The 14,122-nt window shown below is 37.4% G+C and overlaps 1 protein-coding gene across 3 annotated transcripts; it reads left to right on the top strand.

Annotated features, from left to right (window-relative positions):
* The first annotated feature begins 1,501 nt into the window (after positions 1-1,501).
* Positions 1,502-11,408, top strand: LOC146631118 (prostaglandin E2 receptor EP1 subtype-like). Of its 3 annotated transcripts, none has more exons than XM_085356353.1 (3): positions 1,502-2,064; positions 7,664-8,574; positions 10,412-11,408. In XM_085356353.1, exons 2-3 carry the CDS (start codon positions 7,705-7,707, stop codon positions 10,679-10,681), a joined length of 1,140 nt encoding a protein of 379 aa, XP_085212479.1. In that variant the 5' UTR covers positions 1,502-2,064; positions 7,664-7,704; the 3' UTR covers positions 10,682-11,408. The 3 variants fall into 3 exon arrangements, with proteins under 3 accessions (XP_085212479.1, XP_085212480.1, XP_085212478.1); XM_085356354.1 differs by lacking the exon at positions 1,502-2,064 and adding an exon at positions 3,480-3,504; XM_085356352.1 differs by lacking the exon at positions 1,502-2,064 and having other exon boundaries at positions 7,621-8,574.
* The last annotated feature ends 2,714 nt before the right edge of the window (positions 11,409-14,122 follow it).

Below are 14,122 nucleotides of genomic sequence, written 5' to 3'. Positions count from 1 at the left end.
GAGTGGAAAGGTACGAGTTGTCATCGAGGAAAAACGGCAGCTGGAAGCATGTAAATGTAATAATAACCACTTCAGCCAAGAAGAGTGCCTGACGAGCCCAGTTGTAAGTAAGCTATTAAGACTCGACTGTACACCGTGTTCGTGTTTTCCTCCGAAAACAATAAGTTCCGTTGGAGCAGCCTTTCAACGCCTCTCTCTGTCTCTGGCAAGAAAAGTTGACCCACACAACAAAGTAAAGCTATTTTTCGGCTACAAGCCGACAGGGACCCCGCCGTATTAGTCAGAGGTCCCTTTACTACAGTTCGGAGTCGCGGACCTTCAGTAATAGTAATAAATCACACAGCAATAGTACATTCACGTTGTTGTAAAAAGCACGATAATATATTAAGTAATCCAAAGTATTCAGAATACGTTACTGTCATTGAGTAACGTAACGGAATACGTTACAGAATACATTTTGGGGCATGTATTCTGTATTCTGTAATGGAATACATTTTAAAAGTAACCTTCCCAACACTGAGGGTAAACTATAGGTGCCACCAGTGACTATCTTTCTGTTGGAATGAGACAGCAAGCAGCCTGGTCCACCTTACGCCAAGAATCCACTTGCACCAGTCTTTCGTAGAGGAAAATGTTTTTCATCTGCATAAACAAGAAAAAAAAAGTATGACATTTGTGTCTTGGATCATAAATCAACTAAATTTTTCGCCTGTTTTACAAACCTCTTTGAGACTGGGCTTCTTTTTCAAGATGTAATCCCATCTAATAGATGTTTTGATATTTTCTGCGCACTCCTCCCTTTAAGACTCTCGCAGGGCCTAAATTCTTCCTCCAGGTGTCTTGATTTAATTTTTTTAAAGGAAAAAAAACAAAATGAAAACAATTTACATGTCAGTGCCCATCTCTGCTCTTTCCTGTGAACCAGCAGCCAATCTCTAATGTTGCTTTTGCTCAGTTTCCAACCCAAAATGTGTGCTAGTGTGCTCCAGCTTGCATTCCACGACCTTGTAAAATTCAAACAAACAAAGCCACCTGGCTTCAGTATGTACTACAGGAAAAATGTCAATCAAGCAGAATACATTTTTCCTTTACACAGCTGCAGAAACCCTCAAGACTAACACCAGGGTCCTTGAGGAACATCTGTTTTATTTTCTAGAGCGTGAATATGGCTTTTCCATACCAAATTATCTAAACTACAACTGCAAAACAAACACCTTCACATGTATCCTCGTCTTTTTTAAACATTTTTTTTTATTTAATTGTTTTTTAAATTATATCTATAAACGTCAGCCTTTTGCTCCTGAATACTGAGGTCGTTTATTGGAATTACTGAAATAGAAGACCCTTCATAGGAAGAACTAATATCCACCATGTACTGGACAACTGATACCTCAGCAGAGGTTATTTTGAGCTCAGAGTTACGCAGTCAACTGCAAAAATAAATAGATTAATAGCGCAGCCTATGGAACCGAATCTGTTCAGATCGATTCATTTACAGAAGAGCCAGGAGCTGAAAAGTGTCTTCGCTTCAAGCTGATTACTGCAAATAAAGCTTTATTAACTATTTCGAGACCAACATTTTGAAGTTTACAGGGAAATTAAAACTCTAACAGCTGCTTAGGTAAAAAATAATGACTTTTTCTTTTTAAATTATTTTTCCCTTCACTCTTTTTTTGAGAAATAGTGACGCTAGGTTGCGCTTACTGGTCGTGCAGGTAATGTAAACAGGCTGCAGGGAAAGTGCAGCACAGGGGTGAGACGGACTTGACTCAGGGGGCGAACAGCAGCAGAGACGCCCACACAGACTGGAGGACACCGCGCTATAAAAATGTGAGTCGGTATTTCAGCGTCAGTGGGGATCCTTTAAAAGCCACAGTGAAATAGACAGGAGCCTTAAGCAATGGAAAAAACTCCGCGACGGACATCGCTGCAGTGGAGCTTGTCGAAAGGAAACATGACTTCTAATGAAAACAGATTTTTTCTTCTGGATTTCTTTGGACTATCCTTATGAATCACAAAGATAAACCAGCTGGACTTATAAGATAACTAATCAACTGTCGAGTGGTAAGTAATTTCTTCCATTTAAATAATAATAATGATGAAGAGGAGTAATAAAAAAGAATACGTCTTTGTTTATTTTATATGTATTATTTTTTGTTAACATCTGTATATATGTTTCTTATTTAGTGGAAATGTGAACTTTTCTGAAAATATACAGATCAGTGTGGGAATTCTCATAGATTTAACAAAGTGGTGAGAAGAAATTGTGATAGGGTGTGTTGTGGTGCAGAAAAGCAGCTTACTGGCTGTCTCTGCACTCTAAAAAATATTTTGTTGCCTCAACTTAAAAAAGTAAGGTAACAATTTCCACTCAGCTTTTTAAGTTACAAATTTTGCATATTATTAAGTAAATTCAGCAAGTAATTTTTAGGTTTGGCTAACTCAACTTGTTTAACAAACCAACATGATTTACCTTGACCTCCACAAGCATAATTAAGTTTATTCAACCTAATATTAATTTAAAATTTCTGGTAAAATTAAGTTGAGAAATTACATTAGTTGAGTTACACCAACGAACTTTTTTACATATATCCTACTCACAATTATCCATGCCAATTAGTTTAGGTTTCTATAGTAGCTTTTCTAAAAATCACACAAAGCCATTTCACTTATTCCAATTGATTATTTTATTACAAAACATTTTCAAAGTAATACACTTCTGTGTCAATACAACATAAATGAAACATTACAGCAGCCCTTTAATTATAAATGACTAAAAAAAAAAAGTACTTCATGTACATTAACATTAACATAAATTGGTATCAACTTGTTCAACTTGTCGCAGAATCAAGGAAATGACAAAAGATTTTAATGTTCAACAACAGAACAATCCAAAGCTAAGATTATATGTATTACAAACTTTTCTCAAAACTACACTCATCTGGGACTGCATACAAAAACGTAAGAGGCACATCGGAATACTACAGTCCAATTCACATTCGTTTCATGACAGAAGTTTGCACTTAACAGACATTACCCGTGGACTGGTTTAAGCCCATCAAGTTCCAGAAATACCTCTAGTGTTCTTTACTTGTTTTGGGTAGCTCAGATTGAGAGTGTATATAAGCCCCATCATTAAGGCACACACTCTGGGCACATCAAGGTCTTCCAGGACTGCTGTTCCTTCAATCACAATTTTAGCGACAGCTTTGAGAGACACTGCTGCACGTCTGGTGACTACAATCTTTACTACTTCTTCTGGGAACTGTTGTTCACCATCCTGGCAAGTAGGTAGTTTAAATGGAAACATGTCAGCATTTTATGTGCCATTTAAAAATAAAACAAAAGAATGCGAGATTCACCTACCAGCTGTTCTCTGAAGAGATCCTCTTCCTTCTCTTTCAGATACACCTTCATGCAACGGATTGCGACCTCTCTCTTCATTTCCACCGAACTCTGGAGAATAAAAAAAGCAAAACAAAACTTAAACTTACAGTTTATTAGGTGAAAAGTCAAAACTATTACATTTATGTGACTTGCATTGTGCCAAATATTGATTTTAAATATGTTTTTAAAAGAAATAAAGATTTAATCTTTGTAACTTCAATTTAAACTGTTACACACTGGCCTGCTTTAAATGCCCACTTTGCTAGCAATAGGATAAAGTGACTAAAAGTAAATGTAACCTAAATTTCATCAACAGCACAATTGTGCTTTTGATGAATAGGACCTGAATCAGAGAATGACATGAACTATAACTGTAACTGTAACAACTAATTCATCAATACACCTGCGAGGTACATTATATATACTTTCCAGTTTTAGTAGTAGGTGGGCTAAATGTTTCTCAATTAAATTAGGCAATTCCCCAATTTCTTCATCCTCTTCATTTGCTACATCTTCACACAATGGATTTTCATTATGTTCCTCAAGAGGATCATCTCCTGCATTCAAACGACTGACACACCGCTGTATCAGCTCAGGCTTGAAGTCATCCAATGAGTGAGGAGTGTGTTTTCGGTTCCTATGAGAAGCATATGTTCAAATGAGCAGTTACAATCCCAGTACAGGCAAGGCATAAACAGTCCACCATGGCTATGTTTAAGCCTGTAATGCTTTAAGAGCTCATTCCTTCTTGATGTTTCAAACTTGCAAATTTTGCAAGTCCAATGCATTTTGAAATTTACTGCAACCTTTTGTAATGCAAAGAATTATTGAAGCTTTTGAGTTAACAAGCTATTTTAAGTATAAAACCTTCTCTAAAACACTACAATGCAACACTGAAAAAGATTAATCATAAAGACTGAACAAAATTGAATTTTAAAATTGACATCTACAGACTGCAGTTTAAACTTGTAATAAGGTGTCAAATCCAAATGTGCAAGAGAAATTTCTTTTAAACTATTTAAATACCACTGTGGACATGCCACAATCCCACACTTTACATTATGCTTACAATTACAGAAAGCAAATGCAAGTCGTATGCACACACACACACACACACACACACACACACACACACAATATTGTTTTTTGGTTTTTTTTTGCTAGGTCAACCAACTTTAATCTCAGGCAGAATTCCCAGTCGAGCTTAGAACATCAACACAATTGATAGAAATACTTTTAGTCAGGGATAAATTCACCACATTTTACTCTGTCAGTAATTAGTTACCTCACCCGAGACCATCTTGTGGAAACACGAATTTACTCTGACACCATGATAAAAATGCAGGCAGCTACTGACCGGTTAATTTGAACATATACGGGTTCAAATTGAACATGCTCTGCTGTCGACATAGTCTATCAGCTAACCAAATGTACCCTGACAAGTGACATGTTTTAATTGTATCTGTACTCTTTTATTTGTGAGGAACGTTTGCTAGCTAAAAGAAACGGCTAGCTAAACTTAAAAAAACAACAACAACTATACTCTGCTAAATTACGATTAAAACCATCAAATTTCAGTTTTTTTTAAATATGACATTTTAGAGTGTACAATAGTGATGGGACGTTCTGTATCGAGGCTTCGGAGCGTGTGTCGAGTAATGGAGGGGGCGTTTCCGCGAAGCGCGTATCGAGGCTTGCTTCATTTATGGGAGGAGCTGAAAATGATGACGTCCGAAGCCTCGCTGCCCGGCTGTACCACGTGACTGGTTCATGAAGCGGTTCGAACTTTGCCGCAAATAATCATTTTCCATACTGCCAGCATAAATATACACAGTATACTGCCATCACTGCAATATAGATGTTTTACACACTCCTTTTGTTGTTGACATTTACAGGCTGTGTGCAAAATGCCACACTCTTCAAATTCATGCCAGCTATTATTTTTACGTCCAGTAGGTGTCCTGCTAGAGCAAATGAAGCTTCATGAAGCTTCGCGTTGGGGTGAACCAATTGGATGAAAAGCTTCAGTGCTTCATGGGGCTTCATCTGCCCATCACTAGTGTACAAATATAACTTGTAATTCATCTATTTAGAATTCAGTACTTACTTAACTCACCGAACACAGTCGAGGGCAAACACACCTCTTCTCCCACGAAGCCACAAGAATCCAGAAACTGTTGCGCACGATACGAACATATGCTACGGGGTTGCCCTTGTCTGTCTGAATGGTCTCAATTCAAACAGGAAGGATGTTGAAACTCATTTTTACATGTTACACAAACTTAATATTTTCTGTTGTTGATTGATGACAAAAGTATTTTATTCAATATACTCAAACATTTAAGTTAAGGAGCTGTTTTTTAATTTTTGTGTTGCACTGACTTCTAACATTGATTATTCAACTCACTAAAACGTGTACATGTAGGCAACTTACTTTTTTTAGCAGAAAAATGCTTTTTTGTTAAGTTCTACCGACAAACACAACGAATATTTTTTAGAGTGTGGGCTCTGTGGAAGTCTGAAACAGTAGGCAGGAGACAGCCCTAAAAAAATAATATTTCTTTCTGGTAGAAACTGGATCCAGTAATTGTTTTAATTAGTTTAAATTAAGGCAATTACTGTTACTGTTTAGACACCACAAACGAGGTATAAGGATTCTCTGTGTTAAAAAAATGTATGTGATTATGGAATGAAGCATCGTGAACAGTGAGCTGAATAATGCTCAGCTCTGATTTCCCCCAATATTTAGTCTTTTTTTTTGTGTTGCTGGGAGTTCTGTTCTGTTTAACTATGTTTGACCTCCAAACTAAACCTAACAGTGACGCTCCACTTTGATTAACAAAGCACTGCAGTCCTGACAGCTGCCTCAGTAGCCTCTACTTGCTGTCTGTCATCCTGTGTCCTTTCATCGCTCAAGTGTGTCAGGTTGGGTTCAAAAGGAATATTTACAAATCAAAAAGAAGAAGAAGAAGAAGAACTTAAACATTTGTCATCTATTAAATATATATATATTAAATATATGTATAAAAGATTGAAAAAATGTTCCTGCCTATGATGAATAATTATAAGTACATTTATAAGACATTTGTGTGTCATACGACTATTAAAGTTCTCTCCTTTGCACTTCTTTCACATACTTCCACCTGAATCAAACTCAGTTATAAAAGAACAAGAGCCATATTCGTGGGGAACGCAATAGATGTGAAAACAATAATTTCCTTCTTTTCTTTCTTGTAGTGTTTTTGAATCTTTTAAATGTCAGCAGCCCTGAAATCTTAAAAGATGACCATTATAGGATGTCACGTAAAGGTGGTGCCTTTGGTTTCAGAAGCGGCTTTACTGCCTCTTGTCAGTGATTCTTTGGCCAGAGAAAGAGATGAACGCATTTCTTCTGAAAGCTATTGTCTCTTTTGGCGTTTTAACAATCTGCCAATATCTAATAGCCTACCCTCTAAGGGCTGTGGCTAAAGGACCACCTGACCTGGCACTGTCCCCCACTCAGGAAGATAAAACATATTTACGGTTGTAACCGTACTGCATTTTGTGCCCCAGAGTTCAATCGTGTGCTTCAGTGCAGCCACCATGCCTCATTGCAAGGCAGCCACGTCTCCCTGTTTATGCTTCGAGGCAGGAATTCTGTTCACAAATAAAACCGTTAGTCTCATGTTCCCCCCACCTGGTTGGTTTTTGTGTCCTCCTGTGTCATCACATTTAAATAAACAAATCTGGGAACACTATTGTAGATGTTTGGTTGGGTTGGGATTTTCTGCATTCATTTTTTCCAGGATATTTCCTGAACTTTTATTTGTATTTGTGTGAATAGTTATTACAGCTTTTGTTAAATCAACTCATCAATATTTATTTATTTATTTATTTATTTATTTATTTATTTATTTATTTATTTATTTATTGTCATTGTCAAGAACAATGAAATTGCGTTTGGGGCTTCCATACAACCCAAAAAAAAGAAGAAAATAATAAATACCCCTTAAAACCCAAGTGTACATATTTAACCCAGTGTGACTCCAATGCAATAAGACAATCCTTAGCAATAATGTTCGTAGAAATTCAGACAAAGACCTGAGAAACATGACAAAATACAACAATGCAACCCATTCAATATTATTGTACTCCACCAAAAGTGCAAAAGTGTAGGAGCTCCGGGCCGCTGCGTCTGTGCGCGCCGCCATCTTGGTTAACTTAATATCATTTTACACGGATTAACAGCAGCTTAAGAGTGCTTTATAACTAAATATGCCTTTTCTATCTCCTGCAGCCTCACCTAACTATGGATCTCACGACCTTCAGAGTTCAGAGATGTTAGCTTTGAGCCACTACAACTCCTCAGCCCCCCTGCTTCTCCCTCATGTGGCTAATGACAGTGGAGGGAAGGTGGAGGTCAGGGCTGCTGTTGAAGGGCTGTCACACCATGAAAACCTCACCTTTGAGGAGCCTACCGCTGGTGGAGCGTTCATTGTCATATTGTCCATGACACTGGGCATCATCTCCAACATTGTGGCCCTCTTCATCCTGGTTAATGCTTACTCCCTTCAGCGCCGGCGCTCCAAAGCTACATTCCTTCTGTTTGCCACGTCACTAGTGATTACAGACTCGATTGGCCATGTGATTCCTGGTGCCCTGGTTCTCCGACTCTACCTCTCTGGAGCTGCAAGGCCTCAGTATGTCAACTCCTCTGATGGGATGTGCCAGTTCCTCGGTGGCAGCATGGTGTTCTTCGGACTATGCCCTCTCTTCATGGGCTGTGCCATGGCTGCCGAGCGATGCCTGGGTGTTACTAAACCACTGCTGCACTCATCTTTGGTCACAAAAAGACGTGCAAAAATTTGTCTTTCCATCATCTGGCTGGCAGCCTTAAGTGTGGCCTTGCTACCCTGCTTTCAGCTGGGTTCCTACACCTATCAAGAGCCAGGGACCTGGTGTTTCATCAAAGTGCTCAGTGACACTAAGGAGGTGGATGTGGCATTTGTAGTATTGTTCTCTGGACTTGGGCTGGCCTCGCTAGCTGTGGCGCTGGTTTGTAACACCATCAGTGGACTGACACTGGTCTTCGCCCGGCTCAGGAGGCAGCCCGGCTCCCATCACTCAGCCAAGTCCCACGACATAGAGATGGTGGTGCAGCTCGTTGGAATAATGGTCACTTCGTGTATCTGTTGGAGCCCTCTGCTGGTGAGTGTCAGGAAGTACAAGGTTAAGAAAGAAAAGTCAGTAAGATGGTAGACTTCACCTGTTGTCTAAAAATAAAAAAAGAAAGAGCTCTTACGCATCAAATGTTCTCTCACACAGATGTTTCTACTTAGGTTGGATGATTAGTGACACTCTGAGCATGCTTGCCTTCATGCCCATACTGTGCTTTATTAACTCTCGTCAGTTTTATTGCAGCTGTTAGATCACAACAGCTTTACAGCTCTCTTACTCATTCTGGCAGCTCACTACAAGTGGATTTTTAGCCAGTATGTTTGAAAGCACCTATGTGGTGGTTAAGCAGTATTTTTACTCCTCAAATTTTTGGAGGTTTTCAAGTTATGTCACATAGTGCAACTGTGAGATTAGGGGCAAACTGAGAATTTTGGTTAAAAACTGTGAAGTTAGAAGTAATATTTAAAGTCACACTGCATTAGCAACAGGATCAGTGCTGACAAAGACAAAAAAAGAAAGAAAGAATCTTCTGTCCAAATGGCCTTGTTTCTGTAAAAACAAAACAAAACATGAAATTCTTATTTAACACATTTCTGAAGAGAACTGGATCACATTACACAGCTGGATCATTATGGGATCAAATGTCAGACAGGGAACAACAACTGCTAAATTAAAGAGTAAGTGCTCTTACTTTGTGTAAGTCAATCACTTTGTTTAAATATCAAGCTCAGTTAAGAAAACAAAAAAAACAATGTGCAAACAGAGACTGAAGCAGAAATGTGGTCAGAAAGAAAGACCGCATATTTAAAAAGTGCGTCACATGCATAATAACAGAGGGATTTTGCACGCTATCAAGGGTTTATATAGGATTAGCAGAAAATGAGAATGGGAAAGTATCTCTCAAGTTAGACCTGCCAACAAACTCTAGCTTACATCTCAAGGAACAACAGCAGTCCAAAAATTCTTGCTCAAGCTTTCATGCAGCCACTCAAGTGAACTGTGCAGCAGTCCTCAAGGACAAAACAACATACACAGCTGGTATCTGGTTTGTATCATATTAAGAAGCTTACAATGTGTTTTTTAATTTGGTGATTTCAGTTTACTCAGATTGTCATTTGCTTGACTGACTCACGTAAAGATTCAGCCAAATTCTGTTTTACTAAAGTGAAATTATTTCCATCGGTTGCTTCCATCCTTCCATTTTCTTAACTGTTTATCCAAATTCAGGGTTTGTGTGGGGCTCGAGCCAATGCCACCTGACAAAAGTCAGGGCGCACCTCGGACAGGTGACCAGTCCATTACAGTTTCAAACTGGGCATGACAGGCATGGTGACTTTGTTATTTTTTGGTCAAACATCAGCACATTGCTGATAGTTACATATCAGTAGCATGCAAATTTAATGTAATGTAATGTAAGAAGGCTCAGGTGTTACTTCTGTGCACAAACATATATGAAGCAGAAGGTTTTTTGTCTTATGATACCTGCATGTGATCAGAGAATTTGCACTATCATTATTAAATAAATGGTAAATACAAGTGATCTCATTACATTGCTCTCCCTAAGATGATTGCATATTATAGATTTCACTAATTAAAAGTATTGGTATCAAAGCTGAAGATTTTAATACCAGGTATTAGGCGCAATGCAGTCCAGCTAAACTTTTACTCCTGCAGTCTCTACTTTAAAATATCAATAAGAGGTTAGTACAACTATAGCCAGACCTTATAAAGCAATGTCACTGTATCTATGACACTAAGGAGGGCAGAGTGGCATTCTATTTTTATAAACATTTATTTTGCTATTCTTTTAATATATTGTTTTTACTTTTCATTTTACTAACTGCAGTTTTATGTTTCATGTCTGCAGATCTTTGGCCTGATGTCCGTGATTCACTCCTACACGGGAACCATTGGACACAGCTTGTCATACTATAAAACCCTGATGGTGATGGGAGTGAGGCTGGCCACGTGGAACCAGATCCTCGACCCCTGGGTTTACATCCTGTTGCGCCGCACCGTGCTCCGCAAAATCTACCTCATCGCTAAGTGCCAGGCAGGCCTGAGGGGTACTATTTTGGGCCGTTGGGAGCCGTCCTCTTTTCCTAGCTCAGAGAAGAATGATGTAGATCAAGTCTGATCTGAGAGAAAGGCTGACATAGTAATTTGCGGATATATTTTGTTACCAGGTCAGTGAGCATATGAAGAACTCAGCAAAGATCTTTATAAAGAAAAGCCAACAGAAGAGCAGGATGTTTGAAAACACCTCCGTGGCTTTTAAACCTTCTCTAAAAAAGTGCTTCTTGGATTTAATCATCATTTCTCTTTCTCACATCATCAAAGTTTACCCTGAGTTCATGGTCTGGACCTTATAAATGAAAGCTAGCTAATGCTATGATTTTGCACAAAATATACACTTTTCTACTGTTTACCTGCATTGAGTGAACATTCCTTGTTATTATACCCTCATAAGGAAACTCTGAAGAGGACAAGGGAACGATTTAGGCCGCATATGGCTGCAGTACTAACCACGCTTTGTCTGGAGAAGCTCAAAGTTTTGCAGAAGTGCCACTTATACAGGGACTACATACAGTATTGCATTGATTTATTTGTACTCAGTTCTATCTGCTTTTAAAGACATGAATTGCACAGTTGGCATGCCTTCATTGTATGGTTGCAAAAGAAATCGGTTGTACTGGTTTTAACATTTGGACGGAGCACCGTACTAAACCCAGAAGTATTTAGAGCGTATTCTGCTGAATGTGTTTCATTAAGGAATGTTAATATTCAAATACTGTGGAGTTTATGTATGTTTATATGCTCTATGTGTGCTTATATATTTCTTTTTGTGAAATAAAGTAAGAGGTTATAACGTAATACTTGAATTATACACTCATTTTTCTGAGTGTGTGTAAAGACTGAATGTAAATAAAAAACGATTCAATGTGATTTTATTCCAGAACTTTGTATTTATTTTTTCCCTAAGCTAGAAACAGAACCTTTTAGCTTTGAAAAAATGTTGTACTCTACTATCATACAGATGTCTGTGACATCAGTGTTTATTATTATTATTATTATTAGTAGTAGTAGTAGTAGTAGTAGTAGTAGTTCACCTACAACCACATAAAAGCCTTTTTATTTTGTCCTAGAAATGTCTCTAAATTCCTAGAAGATCTAGACTTGCTATTTCCAATTGCTCCTTCATTATTCTGGATAATGTTAAATATTACTGCAAAATGTTAAATAAATGAAATCTGATATTTATTTAACCTCCCATAAAGCTTTCAGTCCAATCATAATAGGTTTTGCCATCCAATCTTGGTGAGTGGACATATGCCCTATTGACCCTTTCTTATTTCAGCTGATCACAGGATCTGGACTGGTTATATTGTGGGGTACAGAGCAGGTAAAATAATTCAATCATGATCATGTTTCTTGCAAGTTTGTTTTTTCATTTACCCATACAGTGATTAACAAAATTATTAGACCACATAAAAACAAGAAAACACAAATATTTTAGAAATCTGTCAGTAACTAAAAGTCATGTTGATGTTTATTAGGGGAAAAAATAAACTGAATTCATGTTGTAATACCTACATTTGAACTGGCAAACTGGACTTCTCTGAGAAGTCCGAAACCAATCCAGCATAACATTCAACAACGACAACAACAACAACAAAATAATATTATTTTTTTTGTTCAGGACTCCAAGTAAATAACTGTAATTTCAATTTCAAAAAAATATTTTTATGTACTAATTTTTTGCTTTTTTATGGAACAGTAAGTTTTAAAATTTGTGGATAACAAAAATTTTTGCATAAAAAAAATATCATTTTGATAAAATAGCTTGTGAAGATGGATTAACATTACAGAAACATAAATAATGATTTTCGCAATTACCAAATTTTAAATTATTAATTTAGGGCAGTTGAGCCTTACATTGGGTGGTGATCTTATAATTTTGTTAAGCACTGTATGCAATGGAGGACACTGATACAAATTCTACATTTTTGTTTTTTGTGTATGCGTTTCTAAATTAAATACAGTTAACTTTATGTGTGTCTGAAATAAAATAAAATACTGACCTGTATTAAAATGGATCTCAAACAACAGAATCCTTTACAAGAACCATTTAGGTTAAGTTCAAACAGAAATATTGGACCAAATAACTGTTTTTAAGTGGACTGGATCATCTTTCCATCCATTTTCTAAATCACTTTCCAAGCTTAGGGTTGCAGGGAGTGGCTGGAGCCTATGTAGCTGTCATAGAGCAAGAGGCACAGAACAACCTGGACTGATCGCAATTGTATCAGATCATTTAAAACTAAAAAATAATCTGCATCATGAATAGAAAAAATTGATTAAATTAACATATTTATTCCTATTTGTTCTCCAAAATATTAGCAGCTAACAACATTGCATTGTATCTTTGTTAGTATGAAGCAGGACCAAAGTCTAACCAGATTGCATAATGCAAACTGGTGAAAGCTGACATATTACAAAAAGGGAAATAACGATAGCAGAAGAATATGATGTGAAAAGGTAAGAGTAGTAACTGTGTGATGTAATGTTCCTCCGTGGATATTTTCAGTGTTAGATGTGGACTTACATCACACAGAACAGAAGAGAAAATGGATTCAAAAAAGAAAGATGGTCTGAGTTTATGTAAAGAGGAATGACTTTAATACTATACAAATATTTACTTGGGATGATCAGGGGAGTGGATATCTGAACATATACAACTGAGTCTGATGGCTATATTGGAAAAAAAAAAATTGACGTAGAGCAGTTAGTTCCAATAATTTTTGGTTTGTAACAGATAGAAGAGGCCCAAGAGGCTTAGATCCCAGAGCCATAAGTAGACACTGAGATCATCATATTCCACTTAGAATGTTTTTCCTCGAATAGTTAGGTCTCAGCAAATGGGTGGGTCAAGATCCAAATATAAACAGAAATGCATAATGAACTTCAAGAGAAGAAATATTGATGAACTAATGGATGACAGTCGAGCGATACCATAATGGAAAACTGGGAGACAGTGAAGGATTTGTGACAGAAGAAGTGGTATGCAGCTTTTCCATTGAGGATTATCTCCTTCCCGTCTGCATTCTCCTCCTGTTGCACTAGTCTGTTCTCCTCCTTTCCTCCTGCTTCAGAGCTCCTTCTTCAACAACCTTTGCCCAGTCTATCCTCTGTCCCTCCTCTGAATATTCAAGATTAAAGATTCAAGGTTTTTATTGTCAGTATAACAATATACACAGTATACAGCATATCAAAATGCCATTTCATCCCTTGCTAAATTTAAGTCAAATTAAAAAGATAAAAATGTACTACTACTAACCAAATATATGTACAATAAACAAAGACAGAATAAGAGACAATACAAAGTGGTCATGTGCAATTACAGTAAAGTGAGACTATTGTGCAGTGGGTATTGAATACCAGGTTCATGTTATGCTCACAATATTGTAGACAAGACAGGACGAAGACATGTGCAAGATGCAAAATGTGCAAATATATTGTAGACGTGTTCAATAACTATGTGACTGAGGTGTGCAAATAAGCATATTGTTCCAAGGTC

Source organism: Diplotaxodon limnothrissa, linkage group LG6 (assembly GCF_057381915.1).
Source record: "Diplotaxodon limnothrissa isolate DT_005_m linkage group LG6, D_limnothrissa_male_GT1.1, whole genome shotgun sequence".
NCBI classification, from domain to species: Eukaryota; Metazoa; Chordata; class Actinopteri; order Cichliformes; family Cichlidae; genus Diplotaxodon; species Diplotaxodon limnothrissa.
Note: the sequence above shows the minus strand (reverse complement) of the source record. Positions and strands in the feature narration are given on the sequence as shown.